This window comes from Lates calcarifer, linkage group LG24, assembly GCF_001640805.2.
Source record: "Lates calcarifer isolate ASB-BC8 linkage group LG24, TLL_Latcal_v3, whole genome shotgun sequence".
NCBI lineage: Eukaryota > Metazoa > Chordata > Actinopteri > Centropomidae > Lates > Lates calcarifer.
The window spans coordinates 19,796,853-19,810,307 of record NC_066856.1 but is presented as its reverse complement, the minus strand read 5'-3'; the positions used below and the strand labels follow the sequence as shown (position 1 = coordinate 19,810,307).

General features: G+C 43.8%; 2 protein-coding genes across 2 annotated transcripts; both read right to left on the bottom strand.

The window, feature by feature from the left end:
- Positions 1-589: 589 nt before the first annotated feature.
- rmc1 (regulator of MON1-CCZ1) lies at positions 590-6,489 on the bottom strand. Its single transcript, XM_018679135.2, is given in 22 exon segments — positions 590-912; positions 1,002-1,139; positions 1,291-1,378; positions 1,462-1,530; positions 2,070-2,174; positions 2,269-2,346; positions 2,433-2,552; positions 2,638-2,718; positions 2,720-2,745; positions 2,826-2,954; positions 3,035-3,088; positions 3,205-3,249; positions 3,716-3,824; positions 3,946-4,051; positions 4,332-4,421; positions 4,505-4,608; positions 4,690-4,830; positions 4,925-5,011; positions 5,226-5,282; positions 5,440-5,524; positions 5,797-5,873; positions 6,266-6,489. Coding segments are annotated over 22 exon segments (1,968 nt in total). The 5' UTR covers positions 6,365-6,489; the 3' UTR covers positions 590-832.
- A 353-nt stretch (positions 6,490-6,842) lies between these two features.
- Positions 6,843-13,428, bottom strand: riok3 (RIO kinase 3 (yeast)). The gene is given in 15 exon segments (XM_051066756.1): positions 6,843-7,695; positions 7,732-8,136; positions 8,526-8,639; positions 8,804-8,893; positions 8,974-9,054; positions 9,154-9,313; positions 9,721-9,903; positions 10,012-10,139; positions 10,224-10,358; positions 10,360-10,368; positions 11,036-11,145; positions 11,257-11,364; positions 11,456-11,601; positions 11,690-11,805; positions 13,095-13,428. Coding segments are annotated over 14 exon segments (1,530 nt in total). The 5' UTR covers positions 13,131-13,428; the 3' UTR covers positions 6,843-7,695; positions 7,732-8,022.
- Positions 13,429-13,455: the final 27 nt, after the last annotated feature.

Below are 13,455 nucleotides of genomic sequence, written 5' to 3'. Positions count from 1 at the left end.
GCGTCCAGCCTCAGTGCTCGACAGAAACAGCTCATTTCAACATCCACACTTCCTTCAGTGATGAAGTTTCTCACAGCGACAACAAGCTGAAGTGAAGATGACCGCGTAAACCGTGATTTTCTTCCGTATTTTCACTCAATCTTCTGCCATTGTTCCTCCGTTGCTCTGCTCCCGCCCCGGAGGTCCAGACCAATGACGTCACACACCAGTCAATATTGGCAGACAAACCTCTGATTGGTCGACTGATTCTGCTCCACCTACTTGCTTCTGATTGGCCAAATTCGCAGAAGTTGTTCACTCCAAGTGAGGACTGAACAGCGACTGATGGAAGAAGCTCAGACTGAGTAAAGACTTCGGTCCAGTGGTGTTTGTTACCCATATTTAAGGACGTTTCTGTGATGGAGTCGCTGCTTCAAATCCTGCTCGTTACACAATATATTATCTTCTTCTGATTATGTTTCTACAGAGCGGGTGAAATGAAGATTTTCAGAATAAACAAATTACAAGAAAAAAAGGAAGAGATGAGGAAAAGTTTCAGCCACAGAGCACCTTATTATCACAGGACATTAAAAAAGTAGTGGCAGCAGAGGAAGTTGAAAATTATAATAACATAAAATAATCAACAATATTCTGAACATGTTACAACACTTTCTCATAATTTACAACTTTATTTCAATATACAATATTATACAGTATTATTACTCTCTTTTATGAAATAATTATGAGATAATGTACAACAGACTGATGGAGGAGGAACTGATCATCATCAGGTTTTTACGAGTTCTTCAGTATTTCAGATCCTCCTCCTCCAGGCGAGTTTACCGTCTGTGGTTCAGACGGTGGAGGGTTTCATCAGCGCCTGCTCCCCAAACAGCTGTTTAAAGTGAACCACATGCTCCTCACAGTGCTCTCCTGGTAACACACACACACACAGGTCACATGTTCGGGTTAATACCTGTGTGTTTTCTGACACATGAATCAAACCTGCAGTGTGTTCTCACCGGGGTTGAACCCGGGGCTTCCTCTCAGCCGCTGGTTTCTCTGCTGGAACGACCTGAACACCGTGTAGAACAACATCTGGTCTCCAGTCTGCCGTGCCGCATCCAGGAACTTCCTCGCTGACACGTTGTCGTGTCCACCTGAATAAAACCAGAGAACCAGAGGGAGCAGGTGCAGGATCAGTCTGAAGTCTGGACTTCAAAATGTGAACACACCTGAAGTTACTGTTTAGTTAAAAGCAGTTTTAAGACTCCACTGTCTGATGATATCATCACTAAAGTTTTTGCATACCGACGCTGCGGATGAATCTGAGCGCGCCCAGAACCTGCTGCTTCGACAACAGAACCTCAACGATCTCATCGTTGGCCGTGGACAGACGCTGAAAACACACAAACATTCAGTCAGTGAACGTTAAAGTAACGACGGCACCGTGATCTGTGATGAGCACCGAGCGAGTGATACCTTCAACATGTCCAGAGACAGCTGGTGAGCAGGAGGATACGTGCTCTCCAGAGACAGAAGCAAACAGGCCTGAAAACAACATGAGGCACAGGAGGAAGCACAGGTAAATACACAGGTAAATAAATACACAGGAACTACATCACATGAAGAAAATCAACCTGCAGTAATAATTCAGTTTTTAATATTTTTAACCAACATGTGTCTGTTTCCAGATTCTGACATGAGATTAGAAACTTCACTGTAACAGATATTTTATCTGTAATTTATTTTCCATTACTTTTATCCTTTATTTTATCAGAACTTTGAACTGTTTTATTTTATTTGCTGATTTAAAAAGGTGCTATGTAAAGAACATGTTGTTGCTGGTTAGTTCCACTGAGTCGTCCTGAGCTTTGGGTTTTTTTATTTTATATTTTGACATTTGACAGATGAAATTCAGCGTGTTCTCCACTTCCATGAAGACTCATTGTCCCTGACCTGGGTCGAGTGCAGACACTGAATCCTACATTTCCATTATGCATCTCAACTGTATCTGAGTGAATGTATCATGTGTAAAATCAGCAGACTGCTCCTTTAAGAAGCCTGATCCAGGTTCAGTTTGAACTCACCAGAGGTTTGGAGTCACTGAGGACGTGATACTGCAGGAACTGATGCAGCATGTAGAACAGGTTGTGCTGCACCAGCGTTTTAATCACCAGCTCGTACAGGTAATGCTACAGAGAAATAACATGTAGAGCTGGTCAGTCAGAGAATCAGAGGAACAGATGTTTAACTGTCAGAGAGAGGCGTCACTCTGCTGGCTTTTACCTGGACGGTGATCTGGAACTGGTTCAGAGAGCGGATGTACTCCATCAACACCGCGATGATGAACTTATGGGACACACCCTGCACAAAACACACACACATTCAGTGCTCAGACTCTCTGGTTTAAACAACCCATAACACACGTCTCTGTGTGTTTGTGCTTGTACCTTCCTCTCTGTGAAAGACGACAGGACGTGTGTGTACATGTCTGATTGGTCGATGACCGCCTGAGTTCTGACCGGACGTTTCTGCGCCGCGCTGCCTCGACTCGGACCGGACTCCATCGCCTGCCAACAACGACGACAGAGAGCTTTAACAGCTGGAAACAGCTGAGGTGTGTTTGTGTGTGTGTGTCGAGCAGTCGTCGCTCACCACAGTGTAGCTCTGCTCGGCCTCCAGGTATTCTTTGTACACCTGGTTGAGTTTGTCGAAGACGGTCGCCACGACAGGAAGGACTCCCCTTCTCCCCGCCCTCCAGGACTGAGGAGAGGTGAGTTTAAACCAGTGAGACGGTGATTTTCACACAACAGACGACAGATTCTGTAAAAACAAAGACGTACTCTGTGAGCAGACGGACAGGATGACCATCTTGCAGTCCCTCCGTCGTAACAGGAAGTCCATCAGTTTGCCTTTGTCCTGCAGCAGGTTCACAGTCGGAGGCAGCTTCACCTGCAGGTACCACAGGTAACCTGACAGACAGATGATGTTAGCTGTGAGCGTTTGATTACACCAGGTCTGTTTATCTCTAACACAGTAACTGAGCAGTCACCTTCACTGGCGCTGATGATGATGTCGGGCTGGAAGACGCTCCAGGAGGACGAGTCTGCAGAGACGGTCAAGGTCAGAAATGGTGACGTTTAATGATTTTAATTGACGGAGCTGAAACAGAAAAAGCAGTAAAACACAACCTAACTGGAGACTGACAGAGGTAAAGGATACAGAGCTGACAGGGAACTGGAGGCTGAGAGGGAACGACTGCTGGACCTGCAGAGAAAAAAGAAGAAACGAAACTCAGAGTAAAGGTCTGATTTTTACCACTGACAGACTCAGATTGTTCTTCTCAGTGTCTGACAACATCATAGAGCAGGATTCCTACAGAGACAGAGCTTTTTATTAAAGAGGAAGATCCTTAGTTAACCAGGACATCTCTATATATCTCTACCAGACTCCATTGACAAAAACAGTGATTTAACCAGGAGCTGCTGGAATACCACTGCCTCCATCTGTTAGTGTGTTTCTGTTACTGTGTGGTACTTTTACTTCAGTAAAGTATCTGATTACTTCTTCCACCACTGAAAGTCACACAGTAACACAGTACACACTAACAGATGGAGGCAGTGGTATTCCAGCAGCTCCTGGTTAAATCCCTGTTTTTCTCTATGGAGTCTGGTAGTGATATATAGTGGTTTCTTCTTGCCCCAGTCAAACAGTTGTGTGTGTGTGTGTTTACCTGACAGTGGTATCCTGTAGGGGTGTATGGAGCGGGCAGGTAGGACAGGCTGGTGTGTGTTGACGGCACAGTCCGGCTCTTTCAGCTTGATGTCGAAGATCAGAGACGTCTGAGACAAAAACACACAAACATCAAGAATTAATAACATCGTCCTACAACCACACAGCTACACTACAGTTACAACATGAATACACACACACACACACACACACACAGACACACACACTGACCTGGGAGCTCTGGTGATGAACCACCACCAGGTTGTCCACGATGTTCAGAGCAAACTTCCCCGTCGTGTTCAGCTTCAACACGTGGCTCTTTTTACAGGCGCCCTCTCTGAACACACAAAAACACACACACACACACACACACGACAAACAAAAACACACACACACACACAGGTAAATACTCCTCTGCTGTCAAACAGTCCAAAGAACTAAAATTCTCTGCATCTGTTTTAAATTTCAGTTTTCTTTTTGTTCCAGAATATTCACAGAAATGATCATGATAATCGTGAAAATCAATAACTAACTGATGATTTACTGATTCCAGTTTTTATCTGTTTTACATGTTTTGGCCGACGTGTGTGTGTGTGCGTGTGTGTGTGTGTGTGTACCTGGGTAAGTGATACAGCACGACCTCAGCACTCGTACTGTTTGCTGTTCTGGAGTGATGCTTCAGGTACATCACATGCAGCTGACCATATCTACAGACAGGGTGGGGGGGGGCATTTAGACAGTTTCAATCAGTTCAATTGATCAGAGAGAGGACGTCTGCGGTCTGTCTCACATTGTTGCCATGGCGATGTCCCTCTCCGACAGGCTGAGTTTGGCGGGTTTGGGAACGACTGGCAGCTCGATCTCAAACTTGGACATCTTGGACATGGTCCCGCTCTGAAACAGGAAGTAAACAGAATGATCAGAGACCGTCAAAATAAAAGTTGTCGAGTTGAGGCGAGCGGCGGCGCTCCTCACCCTGAAGGCGAACGGCTGCAGGATGTTTCCCTGCACGGTGGTGGACAGCAGGATGACGGCGGTCTCCGGACAGTACTGATACCAGTTCACGTTAATACTCTGACTCTTCAGCAGCTTCAGGCTGCGCTTGTCTGGAAACACCTGAACACACAAACACACACAGACACACAACTACATGACTGAACTCCCACCGAGTGTGTTCACATGTGAGGACTGAACGTCAGAGTCAGAGCACCTGGTAAAACTCTATTCCCTGGTCGGTGATGAAGACGATCTCGTTCCAGTTGGTCCAACAGAAACCCAGAACGCTGGCGTTCTTCGTCTGCACAAAAACACAAAGTTTATTTTCAAAACAACACAAAAAAATCACTGAAGCTGCTGCGTCTTCGTGTTTCCACAGATTCTTCTTCAGATGTTTTCACACCTCAAAGTCTGAAACAAGCTTCAGTTCTCTGGTGTGAAGGTCTAAAACTCCTGATTCCTCCTCACAACTGAAAACTGAACTCAACAGGAAATAAAAACAGCACATCACGTACCTTACATTCCTGGGTGAACTCTGTGTGCGGATAATCAGGGATAAAGTTGATAAAATCCTACAAACAAAGCAAAATCAGTAGCTAAAGGACTCCTGTCTGTGCATCAAATATTTCATAATAAATCAACATCCACAGACTTTTTCATTTAGAAACACGAGGTGAGAAAATGTCAAATCAAATCGAACGAATCGAATCTAAACTGATCAGAACTCACCACAGATTTTGAAGTTCTCTGAACAGCCAAGATCTTATTTCCAATGGAGAACTTGATGCACTTCACTTCTCCTTTATCGTCCATCCTGTGGAGGGAAACACAGATTAATACACACAGGTACTGTCAGAGGTGGGAGGTACAGTTTGGAGGTACCTGTACTTTACCTGAGTATTTCAGTTTCATGCTACGACAACTGCATTTTACAGCAATGTTTTTTTACTCCACTACATTTCTTACCTGCTACTTTTCAGCTTCACACTTTACTCATGACACATTTATAAAATACTGAATATGAATAAGTTTTTCTATTGTGATGTTTTACAAAAGAAAAAAGATTCCTGTAAACTGTGAAAGTACCTGAAGGCAACACTACTCTTGTCATCTGGGCCTTTGACCACCACACCTGTGGCTCCACCTGAACGCACCGCGAACACCTGCAGCCAAAAAACAAAACAGAAAACATCTGACATGAATAAAAACACCCCTGTCTCATTAATAACTTAAAGTCTGAAGTCATAACTCAGACTCTCTTCTGTCCACCAGCCAATAGTTTACATCTTCTGCTGTTTACACTGCCACTGATATTGTGAGTGTAAACATGGTTAAAAATATGAAAGAAGCTGTTTACTGTCACTGTTCAAATTATTTTAGTTATCGATAACTTTATTAATATGACACCACGTGAAGCCACACTTCACAGAAAGCACAATAAAACTACTTTAAATAAAACTACAGACTTTTGATGACACGTTTTGTTTTTAATTCTCTTTAAACTAACAAACTGTCAAGCTAACCTCGTTAGCCACACCGATGCTAACTAGCTCACCTGTTTGTTAGCCTCATCGAAGAAGACGTTGTTGACGCTGGACGCGTGTTCAAACTGCACCGGGTTCTCACACAGCTCCAGGTAATGTTCCTCACTCATCCTCACACACCTGCCCGCCAGGTACTCACACCTTTATCCCGAGTTTAGCTCAGTTTGGTTCAGTTTAGCTCAGTTTGACGTCCCGTTAGCAGCAGAGCCGGAGAAGGCGACGACGCTTCCGGTTGCATCCTTCAAAATAAAAGAGGGTATTTTTATTTCTGTGCTTTTTTCATTATTATTTTTGACACACATGTCGCCATCATATTTCTGTGTTGCTTTCAATATAAAGTTTTTGAAACACGACATTATTAGGTCCAGAATTTCATCTTCTTTGTCAAAATTTTGACTTGGTGCCAGCGTATATTTATGATCATCATTTTACTTTGAAAGAATCTGGCAGGAAGTCCCGTTGAGAGTCATGTGATAGACTGAAGATAATTTGCAGAAAATGAAATGAATCAACGATCGAACCTCCAGCTGTTTCTCAGATCATTAACATCAGTATTTATGTTTTTATGGAATAAAACTCCGACAGAAACAGTTTTTATTGTTTTTATTGTTGATTTTTAATGTCACCACTGGTTTGAAGGCAGTTTCACATAATGAAGCATTTCATTAGTTTATCACCATACAATGTGAGGCCTCAGAGGCAGAGACAAACTTCACACACTCCATCCTCTTATTAAACCAGCCGCCGTCAGTTACAGTTAACGGCACCAAGCTAGAAGAACTAGTTTACTTGCATTTGTTTGATTAGAATAAAAGTTTTTTTCTGCACTTTAATTTGAATAGTTAATAAAATATTCCACGTCAGAGACTGAGTGCATCGTTTCACTTTAAAGAAAATAATAAACTTATAGTTCCTGATGATAGATTCTGTCTGATTTATAATTTAACTTCTTCATCATTTCTTCTGTGTATTATGGCGACTGTAGGTTGAAAAAAAATTCCGACTCTGATCTTAGAAATCTTGGGTTTTTTCTCAGGAGAAATGATTTAACTTTTAATTTTGCTTCAGGCTGTTACATGATTAGATATTTGGGTTTTTCAGTTAAACAGAAAACACCAGAGTAAATAATGAAAGGATGAAGCTGAAGAAGCAAAGAAGCAAAACCAAAAAGAAAAGACGAATAAAGAAACTGAGTTCGTGCCTTTTTGGCTTTAAAAAGCAGCATCTGAATTTCATATTTACTGCGGATATTTACCCAATTTTGACATTTTTAGGATTTTTTCACTTCATCAGATCAGTTACTGCTCTCACTGCAGCTACAGTCGTTGTTGTAACATTATCTGAAGAAAATAGTTGAATCTTATTTTATTTCGTCATCCTGACGACTTCAGGTTTTACACTAGAATTGAAAACAGATTTTTCTCTGAGAGTTGGAACAAAGCTTCGGCTCCTGCGTGAAAAGCTTTTGTATTTTTACTACAGTTCGTACAGAAACACATACTGTGATAAATACCAGTATGGGCTGATATTCAGAAAACCCTGCTGGAGCCTCTCAGCCCGGACGCTCAGACTTCAACGTCCAACTGGGTGAAATCGTTCCTCCTGCAGCCAGGAGGAGGCGCTCCGCCCCACCCGTCCACAGGAGGCAGGGTGGGAGGGTCGGTGGGTGGTGGAGGGGGGAGAGCGCCGGGTCCTCCTCCGTTCATCTCCTCTTTAACAGCGTTTTCAACACGGCGGGATCGTGAAGAGAGAGCGAGCCGGGCGAGCGTTAGTCGTCAGCGTCGGGTTTTAAAGGAGGGTGGTCGTCTTCAGAGGTGACGGGGAACGTTTTCTTCCCTCGCTTCTGCACGTGATCCTCGTTCCTCTTCTCCAACGCCACGATCTGTCAGACAGAGGAGAGGTGAGTAAACACCTGACCCAGAACTTTAAACACTGACTACTGCAGAGAGAGGATGGATCATCATCACAAATCAATACCAGACTCCATTGACAAAAACAGGGATTTTATTGGGAGCTGCTGGAATACCACTGCCTCCATCTGTTAGTGTGTCTGTGTTACTGTGTGGTACTTTTACTCCAGTAAAGTATCTGATTACTTCTTCCACCACTTACAGTCACACAGTAACACAAACACACCAACCAGTAGTTGCAGCAGCTCCTGTGTTCTGCTCGGTAAAACGCCCGTTTTTGTCAATGGAGTCTGGTACTGATATATAATGATGTTTCTTTTTGGCTGCTAAGTCTGTGCTCATCTTTTTTTTTTTTTTTTACCTCAGCTATAAACTCAGCTTCGTCTTCTGCTCCGACGGGGATGTTCAGTCCGGTCACGGCGTTGAAAAGGTCGTACACACTCATCGCCTCGCTCACTCCTCTCTTCTGGAAAAACTGATAAACACCCGAACACACACACACACAAATCAGATCGATCCAGATATCAGCAACCAATGATGAAATATGTTTTTCATCTCTCTCTCGGAGCTCGACGGACAACAGAGCTCTGAGATCTCCCATCAGACTAAACTGGCGAGTGTGTGACAATGTGGCGTTACCGTGGAAACGTTCCTGCAGTCTCTGAAGAGGAACTCTAGGCCGTGAGGATGGGTCGGCTCGACGGACTGACTGACGTCGATCAACCACACCTGCGACGAGAGAGCGAGTCACGTCAGCGGAGAGAGAGAGAGAGACAGAGGTGATGAAGGACGAACAGACACAGTCTTACCTTCCCTTCGTGCCACAGCATGTTGTATTCACTGAGATCAGCGTGGACCAGATTACACTCCTGATACAGCTGCTGCATCATCTGCACAAGAAGAAGAAGCTGTTTCTTACTCTTAAACTAAAAAACCGTCGGCCTCAGTGACTGTGCAGAATAAACAGAGCTCTCTGTCAGCGTACGTACATGTAGGACCTGGTAGTAGGCGTTCTTCATGTCCTCTGAGCCCAACATGGCGTCTTTGAGCTTGGGAGCGGGGACGTGGTCTTTACCGATGAACGACATCACCAGGATGTGTTTCTTCAACAGCACCACCTCCGGGCAGGGGATCTCCGCCTTCTTCATCCTGAACACAAACAGTGGCATCACATCATGACGTTATTAAAGAGTCAGATCCTTTTAGTTCAACCAGAAACATCTCTATATATCTCTACCAGACTCCATAGAGAAAAACAGTGATTTAACCAGGAGCTGCTGGAATACCACTGCCTCCATCTGTTAGTGTGTCTGTGTTACTGTGTGACTTTCAGTGGTGGAAGAAGTAATCAGATACTTTACTGAAGTAAAAGTACCACACAGTAACACAGACACACTAACAGATGGAGGCAGTGGTATTCCAGCAGCTCCTGGTTAAATCTCTGTTTTTGTCAGTGGAGTCTGGTATTGATAGAGACTGATAGAGATATATAGAGAGTTTTAATAAGTTGTAATAATCTGAAATGATGAGCATGAGCAGTAATTATCAGCAGTTACCTGGACAGGTTGTGCATCTCCTTCTCGGCCCACAGCCTGATGACTTTGCGCGGGTTCAGTTTGCTGAATCGCTCCTTGAAGCGATAGTCGTCTTTGATGTAGCGGTCTCTGTTCTTGAACTCATTGAGCGTCGTTTTAAAAACCTTCAGCACCACCTCGTCCGGGACCGGCTGCTCCTCCAGACTGAAACACACAAACACACACCTGGAGTTTTTAGCAGCTGTTTCTGTTTATTTTATTTCATTAAAGGTTAAAAACAGTCGGGAGCCTCCTCCCTCTCCGTCCACTCACCTCCCTCCGTCAGCGTGGAAGACGACGGACTCTTTCCCAGTGCTGATGCAGCCGTTGATGTTTTCCAGCACGCCAGAGTTCACCATCTTATACATGAGCAGACGAGTGCGAGGGTCCACCGCTTGTTCCTGAGGAGAGAGGAAAGAGTTTGAAACCAGGATGTTTGTGTATCGTCACTCCTGGTCTGCGTGGGTGGAGGCGTCTGTACGTACGGCGGTGGAGTGCTCCTTCTTCTCGTGCAGCCTGGCGCTGCGTCTCTGCTCGCTGTAGCAGTGCTGCTTCAGAGAGTTAAACACCTGATTGGACAACTTCAGGTCCATCCCCAGCCCGTCACCGACATGGACCTCCAGGGGCAAACTGGAGGAGGAGGTGGAGGATGAGGAGGAGGAGGAGGAGGTAAATCAGGTATTATCAGATATGAAGGTGAACAGTACACGTGGTTTTACGTAGAAACAAGAGTCAGGTTATTCTGTGTTTAACATTTAGGTGTGAAAAGACATCGTTAGGTTTAAAGATTTGTCTCATTTTGACAAAAAGAAATTGAAACCTGGATAAATGTAACTAAATAAAATGTTTGTGACGTTAGAAATTCAGACTTTAAAAGAATTAATGTTTGTAAACTGAATGTAAGACATTTTAAAACAGTTGGTATGAGTCTGATTCACTCAGAGCCAGTTTATAATTTGCTTTGAGTGTCTAAAGAGGATGTATTTGTGATAATAAAGACGACTCCTGATGAAAAATACAACCTGTTCCTTTTCATACTCTCCCTCTCTCCGTCCTTGTGGGTTCTAAGACTTAAATATTTTATTTTGTTTTCCAGTTATTACGTCCATGAATGAAGGAGGAAGTCAACCTGCAGGTTTCTAATTAAAACACTTTAAGAGTGAACTTGCTGATCAGCCAGTGTTTAGGTTGGTGTCTTCACCTGTCAGTGGTTTCATGTTGTGGCTGATTGGTGTATTTATTATTAAATATAAACGTGACTTGCTTTTGTGGAGAACACAGTATGCAGTTGTCTTACGTTGTCCATACGAGCCGTGTTCTTGCGACCACACGTCTCCTCGTCGTGTTTGGTGGTGATGTTCTTTCCTTTCCCGGTGAAACCTCTCCGGGGCGTCGTCTGAGGCTTTTCTGAAACATCACACACAGAGTTCAGTCACTAATTTCCTGTAACTTGTGCCACATTTTATCCAAATCACAGTGAAGTGACTTGGTATAAAGTGAGGTGTGTAAGTGTGGTACCGGCTCTGTAGGGGTCGTGTCTTGTGTCCTGCCAGTCGACTTCGTCCTCCGAGCTGTCGCTGTCTTCATATGGATGGACCATTCTGTAGTTCTCAAAGGAGATGGACACTGGACACAAAACATTAACACACACCGTCACTGATTAAACCTAAACTCTTCACTCACTGTCTCAACAACGTGTGTTTTCTCGTGTTTCTACCTTTGCTGTCTCCGTTGAACTTCTTCTCCTCGCGGCGGAGCTGATCATCAAACTCTCGGTCGAACTGCATCTGTAACATCTGGGCGAGCATCAGGTCGCTGGTCGTGTCTGGAGCCTCGTCCGACAGCAACAGATCTGCTCCGGGCCTGAGAGGAGAAGAGGGAAGACGATGGTGAGAGTAAACGATAAAAAAAGTGAATACACAGACTGCAGGTGAAGCAGGTGAGAACTTACTCTGCGAGCGCAGGGAAGGCGTTGTTCTCCTCGTCCAGCTGTCGGGCCAGCTGCTCGCTCATCACATCAACCAGAGAGCAGGCCGGAGTGGCCGGGGCCACCGAACCCCACGGGCTCTGCAGCAACACACACTGTTATTATGGTGCCTTCAAGTTGAACACCGAAGTCGGAATTTCCAAGTTCCTAGTCAGAAGTTTCAACTGGAACGTCCCCTGAGGTCAGATTTCTAACTTGTGAGCTGTGAGCTAATAAATACTGACAGCCACTAAAATAACAAACATACTGTTGTTGTTTCATGACGTCTTCTGTTGATGGATGACGGGGAAACAGCTCGTTTATCATTCTCTACTCATCCTGTGTTTTAGCTTCGTAATTATCTTCTTCATCCTTCCTGCTCTCACTGACTCCACCTCGGTCTAAATGGGAACTCTCAGTCAGCTCTGAGTCACGTCTGAGCTCATGTGTTCATGAACTAACACTGACTCAACACTCAGCTGCTCAGTGTCCAGTTACTTTTCGACATGTTGTATGTGTTTAAAGAGCTACGTCTCCCACACAGTTGGTTCTACATCGATTTAACAGACTCACATTTAAGCTGAGACTTCACTCTGTAATGTAGAATATATCATTTTATTTCTGAATTAAGTAACTATCCACATACTTCTGGTCTGAACTTTAGTTCCTCTTCTTGTAATGCTGACTCTCTGGTTGCTCAAACTTTTACCACACACCAGAATAACTTTGTTCTTCATGTGAGATCACAGAATAACAATTAGCTGCATGTTAACATCTTTAGAGGCTTTGCTGTAAGAGGTTGGATTTCCTTCTTTTCACTTCAAAAACCATCAACACATGTACTGAGTTGTAGCTTGCTATATGTACAGTGAAAGTTTGTAGTAAATGAACCAGTGACCAATAATAAAAAGACTAGTTCAGACATGTCTGAGCTGAGCTCCCTCCTCCAGGGTCCTGACGTGTTTAGGATCCACCCACATTATTAAAACTAACTTATTTGGAATAACGACATTTATCTGGTTTGTTTTAGATGTAAATGTGCTGATGGACTCGTTAAATAACAATATAATGATTAAAATATGTGTTAAAAAACTCACAGCTGCTGTTTGTAAACTGACATTTTACCATTCAAACTTCACTAAAATAAAGATATAAGGCGTTAGACAGTCGCCACAATAATTCCCTCTGTGCTACATGTTTATAGAAATTTCCAGAGCATTAAAGACATGAGTGGAAACTGATTCTATTTACAAAAATAGAAACACAGTCTTCATTCGGACATGGCCATATTGGACAGCGGCTAGCATTAGCAGCTAACACTTCATCGTTTTCTTTGACAAAACGAACAAGACACGACAGGAGAAGACAACTGAACCACAGAGCTTCTTACCTTTGGTGTTTCTGTAGTGACTCCTGTTCGATCCATGACTGTGATAACGATTAATCGATTCTTTCTTCGAAGAGTGAATGGTGGCTAGCCGATGAGCTAACGTTAGCAAGCGCCGGGATGGGCAGATTTAGCGACGATAAAGTGCTGAAAATGAGACAAATAACGACGTCCAGCGATGTGACACGTACAGAAAACTGTTGTACAAACTTCAGTTGATATAAAAATACAATTTCCAAGTCAGTAACAAAGGTTTTTCTACAGTAAGGCTGATTTTAATCGAGGTAATGCGGCCGTCTTTTAGGAGTTTCCCAACGAAGTGAACCTTGGCACAACAGGAAGTACGTCACTGTACGCATTCAAA